Raw genomic sequence first — 9,544 nt, forward strand, 5'->3', positions numbered from 1 at the left:
CACAGCAATGAACTGGGTAAAGTAGAAATAAATTTCTGATGACAACCAACAACACTCAACAAAATCATTAGTGAAATTCCTTCTAAATTAAAATCATGCAGAAGACAAATTCCAAAGGAAAGAATATATAACATTAATTTATTTATTTCTAGCTTGACAAAATTGTATTAGTTCTTAATCACCATTTTTTTTTTACTAAAAATACTCATTCTTTGTGGCTAGGTCTCTTTTAAGAAGAAATTCCCCTTCTTATGTGTTTCATTGGGAGTAGTCCCATAGTCATACTCACAGATCCCCTTTGTTAAACTTCCTGCCAACAGTGAAAAATTCCCTGGAAACATATTATAAGATGTGCTTTAGACAAATTAAATCCCCAAGAAAATGATGAGGGAATACCACCTAGAATTAATTTAAAATCATATTTTTAATTAATTTATATAGATGTACGAAAATGTTTCATCTGCTATTATTGAAACATTTGTAATCATCTGATGACCTTCTTGTATTTCTTTCAAAGAAGTCTGATTTACAACATTAATGATATTAAAATAAACAATGCCAATTTAATAAAATGTTAACAGAAGTTGTAAAATGGCATTAGATCTATAATAATTATATCTATAAACATTCAATTGCCAAATAAAGTTTCATATAGTATAAAATTTCATCTTTCAATTTGAACAGGTTGCTTTTTCATCATATGTCTTAAGGAAGGTCAGTGCCCACGCTGTCCTATAAAATCACGCAATTGGGCCTTTCCTCAGTCTCATTCATTTACTCAGCAATTACTTAATCTTTCAACTCTGACCACACAGCCAACTCCTTCTTATGGTTAATTTTTAGGAGGTTTTTATACTCCAGCTTTTCCCCCTCCAAATCAAATTTTAAATGTAATAATTTCTCTCTGAGGTCTCATTCTTTTCTGAATTGATTTCCCTTTAGATAACTTTATTCATGTGAACTTATGAAGTCAATGCTGACTCAAATAATTACAGTAAAGGATACAAAAATGTCTCTGGTAGCATCAATCCACATTTCTCTAATCATTGCTCATCCCTCTTAATTTCATTACCTTCAAATTCCTCAAATAATTGTGTTTCTTTTATAGACTCACCAATGCGTCTATTTAGCTCCCACTTTTGAAAACCTGTGTGAAAGTTCTTAGTCTTATCTCCCATGCCCTCAGTCACCACCTGTAATGTATTGTTATAATCATGGCTATTGCCATAAACTGGGCCCGAATGCTTGAAAGTATTATATAAGCTCTGATGCCCTTAAAGTGCTAAATTCAAATAGAAATCCTGTCTTGTTCCTCAGTTTTAGTTACATTTCATTATGTACCTTAAAGAATTTTAAGGTATGCCTGGCTGGCATGGCTCAGTGGTTCAATGTCGACCTATGAACCAGGAGGTCACGGTTTGATTACAGTCAGGATACATGCCTGGGTTGTGGGCTGGATCCCCAGTGCGGGGCATGCAGGAGGCAGTCGATCAATGATTCTCTCTCATCATTGACGTTTCTCTCCCTCCCTCTTCCTTCCTCTCTGAAATCAATAAAAATATATTTTTTTAAAAATAATTTTAAGTTATGCTAACCATACCTTATAGCAGTGCTGTCTAGTAGAACTACTATGGGAATGTTCTATTACGTGCTGTCCAGTGCAGGATTTAATCGAATTGATTAATTATTTAATTAAATTTGGAAAGAGGAATCAATAATAACTTTCAGTTTTTATCTCTATCGCTATTGCTTTCTCTGACTCAAATGTCCAGCCCACAAAGCAGGCTGAGCTACCCCTCATATCTGAATCCTGAAGACAGACACTGCTTATCCCAAGCCAGAACCCTTGACACTCTTGAATGTGACTGCAGTGCTGCATTTAGAAAGTCTGGAGAACTTATCGCCACAGCATTCTACCCTTCTTCATCCAGCTACCCAGTCTATGACATCTTATATTCTATGGCTAAAGGTTACTGTCTTTATTCCCTGCACTATTAGGAAAGTGCAACAGAAGATGGAGTGGCTATTGCATAAGGCTGTTTTTATTAACCCAAATGTCACTTTTCTGATGATCTCCATCCAGAATACTTGCCATTTCCTACGTTATGAAGGTTTTCAATTACAAAAACTTCAATGGGCTGAACCGGTTTGGCTCAGTGGATAGAGTGTCGGCCTGTGGACTCAAGGGTCCCAGGTTTGATTCTGGTCAAGGGCGTGTACCCTGGTTGTGGGCACATCCCCAGTGGGGGGCATGCAGGAGGCAGCTGATCGATCTCTCTCATCGATGTTTCTAACTCTCTATCCCTCTCCCTTCCTCTCTGTAAAAAATCAATAAAATATATTAAAAAAAAAAACTTCAATGGATTTTTGAAGTTTTCCAATGGCAGATATTTGAGTAATAGATTTAATACTAAATTTCAGGCTTTATATTTCTCATTTCAATTAAGTCAACATGTTTCCATCTATTTCTAATTAAATTTTTATTCCAATTGGTCATACTCCAAATATTATCAGTTATTCTTAGTTTACAAAGAATAACAACTAACCTTAATCTGTTAGCAGATAAGCAAACATAGTGGTGTTAATTTTAAACAGTGTTTTTAATTTTCAGTCCAGAAGCCATCAGTTCTTTAGTCATAATATCTGCTTTCTTCTTGTTCCTGCAAAAAGTTCTTTTTAAAAACAATATTGCTTCAGGCTTAGCCCCAGAGTAATTGTGCCATGTTTTAACATTCCAAGGTTTGAGCCATAAGATACGCAAGGCAGTTCCTCTGGGATGGCAGGTCTAGCCCCATTGTAAAATAACTACATTTACATGATTTTTTACAAAGTCTTACAAGGACGTTTTAAAAATAAATACTTTATTTTAAAATAATTTTAGACTTAATGAAAAGGTTTGATGATAAGTATAGAGTTTCCATTTGCCTTTACCTGGTTTTCCCCTAAAGTTAACATTTTATGTAACTGGCAAATTTGCCAAAATTAAGAAATGAACATTTGATCATTAGCTAAAGTACAGATTTTTTTCCAGATTTCACCAGGTTTTTCACTAATTTTTAATTCCGGTTCAAAGTTTCAATTCAGGTTATTACATTTCATTTATTTATCATTACTTCTTAATCTTCTCTGATCTGAACAGCTTCTCAGTCTGTTCTTGCTTTCGTGAACTTGATCATTTCAGAGTACTGGTTAGATATTACATAGAATTTTTCTCACTTTGGGTTTGTCTGATGCATTTTTCAGGATGAGTTTGGGGTTGTGGGTTTGAGGGGGGGAAATACCACAGAGGTGACATGCGCTTCTCATTGTGTCATGGCATCTCTCATGTCATAGCTGGGGCACATGATAGTGACATGACTTATGAATGCCAATTTTATCCTTGATCTTTTGGTTAAGGTTGTGTCTGCCAGTTGATTTTTTTAAAAACAGTAAAGTTACTATTTTACCTCTCCACGCTCTTCAGTGGAAGTGAGACACTAAGTCCATCCCAACTCAAAGGGAGTGAGTCAAGTTTCACCTCCTGGAAGGAGAGCATCTACGTAGATTAGTTGCAATTTTTATGTACGGAAGATGGGTCCTTTTTTCCCACACTTGTTAATTTATTCACCATTTTCTTATATTTGTGTAAACTTAGATATACCTATCTTACATTCTGGGTTTTACTAAGATTTCAGATACCTGCTATCACCTCTTCTCCTACCCGTGTTGGTGACTACTTGTGCCTCTGTTTATTCATTTCCCTAACTTTTCTTTATGAATCAGTTCTCCACGCTGAGTCACAGATTCAAGCTCTAAAGCCATCTCTTCCCCTGTCCTAATACTGTATAAAAATATTCTAAGTTCTTTTCCTTGGAAGACACTAAATAAAACAAGAATATGACTAGGCTATCTGGCTCTTTGTAGATATAACTTGAATACATTTTATGATTCTGTCTGTCATCCACATCTGTGAAATGAGAATAATTATACCACTTTTCTCATGGGGTTATTGTGAGAACTGAATGAGGAGTATGAAAACACACACACACACACACACACACCCCAAACATTAAAAAATTATTATCTCCTAGTACTAGAATCATTACAAACACAACCACCAACACCGTTATCAACAGCATTATCATCACGTATGATCTCTGTGACTTAAGGAAATAAATGTCTCCCTTGTAATGATGCCTAAATGCACTAATGTCACAGGTTAATGTTTCCACCATTCATTACTGAATAAACTTTTGAACTTGCAAGGTCATGATCTTAACCAGTTTTATTGATTTTTTAAAATTACACTAAAATTTTAATTCTAACATTGATAGATTAGATTGTTTAAGGGGAAAGTAGCTGGCTGTGAACAACTAGTAAAAATAGATTTTGAAAAATTTCATTTGTGTGAGGACATCTGAGAACTGCCAAGATGCTAAGGAATTCGAGTGCCTTAATCCAGGAAAGGTAAGAAGCTCTGAGAGATGGAACCACGCCTGCATTTGGAACCACATTTTCTTCACCTACAGGCATCTGCTAATTCCAAAACTGGTGCCTGAGGAGATGAGAGGGTGAGCAGAACCATCCACAGAATCATTAGACCAAGACAAATGTTGGAATCCAGGGCCTACACAGTAAGAAAAGCCCTGGTAAACCCACAAACTTTAGGTTATAACCCTAAACCCTTACATTCTAAAGCCCTATACCGTGAAAGAAAAAGTGAATCAGACAGGGAAAAATAGAGTAGCCATCATAGGGATTGAAATCCAAACTTGAATAATTGTAATTTCTGATTTGATTAAGGTCAACTGACATTGCTAGCACCCAACCCTAACAGCAAAGTTGAACAATAGAAAGAGTAAATAAATATAAATAAATATTTACTGTATTAGATAAATTTACCTTCAAATTTATTTAAAATGTTTTATTTACTATATAAAACAAAATATATGGCAACTGCAGCATATAAGTCAGGAAAGGTATAAATGGAGTTAAAGTTCCAAACTAAATTAAAAGGCCTTTCAAAGTGAGCAGCAATAAGCATTTCTTTGATGCAAATTAGAAAAGAATAGCTACTAGGAAATCACTGATTCCAATAGAAGCCCAAACAGCATTTTAATTAAGAGACAAAGAAAAGGGGTATTTATGAGAAAGGGAGAGGAGCAATTACATCAATAGAAGGAAAGCATTTTGATTGGTCCAGATAAGCTAACATAGTGGTGTTAATTTTAAACAGTGTTTTTAATTTTCAGTCCAGAAGCCTTCAGTTCTTTAGTCATAATGTCTGCTTTCTTCTTGTTCCTGCAAAAAGTTCTTTTTAAAACAATATTGCTTCAGAGCTTAGCCCCAGAGTAATTGTGCCATGTTTTAACATTCCAAGGTTTGAGCCATGAGATATGCAAGGCAGTTCCTCTGGTGTGGCAGGTCTAGCTCCATTTTAGAATAACTACATTTACATTATTTTTGACAAAGCCTTCTAGAATCATTGCACTAGCATGAAGTGGTAAATACTGATTTGTATTACAATTTAATAAGCTTAGGATGAATGTAAATGTTTCCAGGATAACCAATAAAAAAGTAGTAAAAGGCCAAGAAACTGTTGCGCTAAAAAATGGTAAGATGGTATGTATAATTAAAAATACTTAATCTAACAAGCAGACAGAAAGTCAGAGAGAAAACACAATATAAAAGATATATAAAAAGAGGAAAGCAATAATAATATTATCGTTTTAAACTCAAATACAGCAGTAACAGCAATGGAATTAAATAGACTAATTAAAAGACAATGATGGTTAAAAGAAATTCTATTAAAAAATGGGCAGCCTGCCTGGCATGCCTCAGTGGTTGAGCGTTGACCTATGAACCAGAAGGTCACAGTTTGATTCCAGGGCACATGCCTGGGTTGCAGGCTTGAGCCCCAGTAGAGGGCGTGCAAAAATTTTTTTATCATTGATGTTTATTTTTTTTAATTGTTTTATTTTTTTATTGATTTCACAGAGGAAGGGAGAGGGCGAGGGAGATACATACATCATTGATGAGAGAATCATTGATCCGCTGCTTCCTGCACGACCCTACTGGGGATCGAGCCTACAACCAGGCATGTGTCCTGACCGGCAATCCAACTGTGATCTCCTTCCTAGTGCATAGGTCTACACACAACCACTGAGCAACACCAGCTGACCCAATGGTATTTTTTTTAAAGAAATAGAACAAAAAATCGCCACCTTTGTAAGAAATCACAGCCTGACTGTTGTGGCTCAGTGGTTGTGCTTCTGCCTATGAACCAGGAGGTCACGGTTCAATTCCTCTTCAGGGTACCTGCCCAGGTTGCGGGCTTGATCCCTAGTGTGGGGTGTGCAGGAGGCAGCTGCTCCATGATATTCTCTCATCATTGTTGTTTCTATCTCTCTCTCCCTCTCCCTTCCTCTCTGAAATCAATAAAAATATATTTCTAAAACAAGGAAAAAATGCAAAAGACTTCAAAGAGTCAAAGCAATCCTGAGGAAATAAAGAACAAAACGATAGGTATCACACTCTCTAAGTTCAAATTATACTACAAAATGACAATAATCAAAACAGCATGGTATTGGCAGAAAAACAAACACACAGATCAATGGAATAAAATTGAGAGCCCCAAAATAAACCCATATTTATATGGGCAAATACTTTTTGAAAAGGGAGTCAAAATGTACAATAAAGAAAAGAAAAAAAGGCCTCTTCAATAAATGGTGCTGGGAAAATTGGAAAGCCACATGCAAAAAATGAAACTAGATTACTTTTAGTTCTCAGATATACAAAAATAAACTCAAAATAGATTTTTAAAAATTCAAAGACTTAAATATAAGACCAGAAACAATAAATTATATAGAAAAAAACATAGGTACTACACGTAGAGTGGGTTTTATACCATTTGACTCCAAAGGTAAGGGAAGTAAAGGCAAAAATATATAAATGGGACTACATCAAACTAAAAAGCTTCTGTACAATGAAAGAAACTGGCAATAAAACAAAAAGAAAACCAACCGAATGGGAAAAGATATTTGCAAACAACTCCAACAAGGAGTCAAAACCCAAAATATATAAAGAACACCTTTGAAAGCAACAAATAAACAAACAAGAAAAACAAGCAAAGAAAAACTCATAAACACAGACAATAGTATGTTGGTCACCAGAGGGAAATGGGGTGAGGATAGTAAAGGGTAAAGGGATTGAAATATCTGGTGATAGAAGATTTGATTTTGAGTGGTGAACACACCAAGCAATATATAGATAATGCATTATAGAATTGAACACTTGAAACCTATATAATTTTATTAACCGATGTAAACGAAAACAAATTTAATTTAAATAAATAACAACTGGCGATAATAATAGCATCACAGAAGAAACTATCAAAGTCGAGAGTTAATTATTGAAAATTGTATAAAATTATAAAATGCCACCCTGGCCAGTGTAGCTCAATTGATTGGAGAATGATCCTGTGCACCAAAGGGTCATGGGTTCGATTCCCAGTCAGGGCACATATCCGGGTTGCAGGTTCAGTCCCCATTTAGGGCACATACAGGAGGCAACCAATCAATGTTTCTGTCTCACATGGATGTTTCTCTCTCTCTCTCTCTCTATCTCTCTCTCTCTCTCTCTCTCTCTCTCACCCCCTCTCTCTCTCTCTCTCAGATGTTTCTCTCTCTCTCTCTCTCTCTCTCTCTCTCTCTCTCTCTCTCTCTCCCCCCTTCTCCCTTCCTCTGTCTCTCTCTCTAACTAATAAAAATTCTTTAAAAAATATTAAGTGCCTGTCAAAAATTAGAAGAGAAAGAACAAAAGAGAGAGAGAGAACAAATTTCCAAGATCTTATAAAAGGGACATAACTATGAACCCTACAGACATTAGCATGATAATAAGAAAATATGCACAGAGCTGACAAAAGTGGACATTGGAAAAACTTGGACAAATTCTTGAAAAAACAACACCACTTACCATAGATGACACAATAGGAACTACATAATTTGAATAAATGTATATTTATTAATTTGTTAATTAGCTGTGAAATTTACCCCATCTCAGAAAGAATTGCCAACACATAACTGAATTTTTCATAGTTAGACATGACATGAAAGTATATATAGAAAATCCAAGAAGATCTACAGATAAAATATTAACCTTACAAAATTAATTTAACATGGATACTGGGAACAACGTCTAAATATTTTAGATATTAGCAAAAAAATTACAGGAACACATACACATGCATACACACTCTCATACACACACATAAAGAAGTTGAAAAGCCCTTGTATTTTTAGATTGAAACTCTATTTCTAAAAGTCATTCATCCAGAGGTCATAGCTAAAATCATGGGTAAATTAAGGTTCTCCAAGGTGAGGACATATAAAGGAAAATCATAAGTTCAAGAAACCACCTTTGAGAGAGAATGATTTGGGGGAGTTAGGGAAAATAATAAAAGCAAAGAAAACAGAGAAAAATATGAAGACTATTGCAAGATGAAGACATCAGATGGCAAAGAAATACCAGTATTGTCAACTAAAGTTTCAACTCAATTGGTTTAAAAGGAAAAATGCAACTTAGGTTTACATAACTAAAATATCCAGAGGTAGGTCAGTCTCCAGGTATAGTTTGACTTGATTTTTGACTTTGTCAATTCATTATGCTGTTTTATTTGTGAACTTTACTTCTGAGTTAGCTTTTTCTATGGAACAAAATTCTGTTGCAATTCCGACCTTTGATGGTGGCATATCATCCAGACAAAGGAAGAACCCTTCCTTTCTCAACCACCGAATATAATCTGTACGCTTCAGTTGGATTGGACCAAATTAGGTCACATACACACTATACACCAACTATTTCAACTAAACCTGCTCTCATCTGGGGTCAAACTTTCCCCACTAGGGGACATTTGGCAGTATCTGAATATATATTTGGTTGTAAAAACTGGGAAAGTGCTGCTGGCATCTAGACAGTAGAAATATTGCTAAGAATCCTGGTCTGTGTAGGACAACCCTCCATAACGAAGAATTATCTGGCCCAAAGTGTCAATAGTACAAAAGTTGAGAAATCTTTAGACCAGGGTTTTCTCAAACTTAAATGTATATCAGAATAATCAGAAAGCTTGTTAAAACACAGATTTCCAGTTTCTATTTTTGCATTTTTTTAATTTAATAGGCCTAGAAAGAGGCCTGAAAATTTCATTTTCTAACAAACTCATAGGCACTACTGCAGGTGGTAACTCACAGCCTATACTCCAAGAAACACATCAATTCCTAGATTGTAGCTGAGGGCACAGTCAAGTCTACAACAGCATGCCTGCTCTAGCAGATGGGGTGGAGTTTAATGCATTCTGGAGAAGTAACTGCTATTCTAATTGAGAGAGGAGGAAACTGTATTTTCATCCATTTTTTACCCTTTGCAAATCCTGAAGTCAATATTGCCCTAAAGTTTCCATGTGGGGGACCTGCATCCAGTACCCCTAACTACTACTCAAGTTCTGCTTGCTCTGACTTCCCTCTTTAAGCTCTATAAAAAAGATACTCAAGTTCTCTCCCCTTCCCTC

At 35.5% G+C, this 9,544-nt stretch overlaps 1 protein-coding gene across 1 annotated transcript in view; it reads right to left on the bottom strand.

Annotated features, from left to right (window-relative positions):
• Nucleotides 1-218: 218 nt before the first annotated feature.
• The window catches only part of LOC102774142 (T-cell surface glycoprotein CD1b), a 15,196-nt gene continuing 5,870 nt past the window's right edge, over nucleotides 219-9,544 (bottom strand). Inside the window, exons 6-7 of the mRNA XM_015563327.1 lie at nucleotides 1,073-1,193; nucleotides 219-331 (exon numbers count right to left, since the gene is read on the bottom strand). Coding sequence (XP_015418813.1) covers nucleotides 219-331; nucleotides 1,073-1,193 — 234 coding nt within the window. The remainder of the gene's footprint in view (nucleotides 332-1,072; nucleotides 1,194-9,544) is intronic.

This window comes from Myotis davidii, unplaced genomic scaffold, assembly GCF_000327345.1.
Source record: "Myotis davidii unplaced genomic scaffold, ASM32734v1 scaffold3272, whole genome shotgun sequence".
Taxonomy (NCBI): Eukaryota; Metazoa; Chordata; class Mammalia; order Chiroptera; family Vespertilionidae; genus Myotis; species Myotis davidii.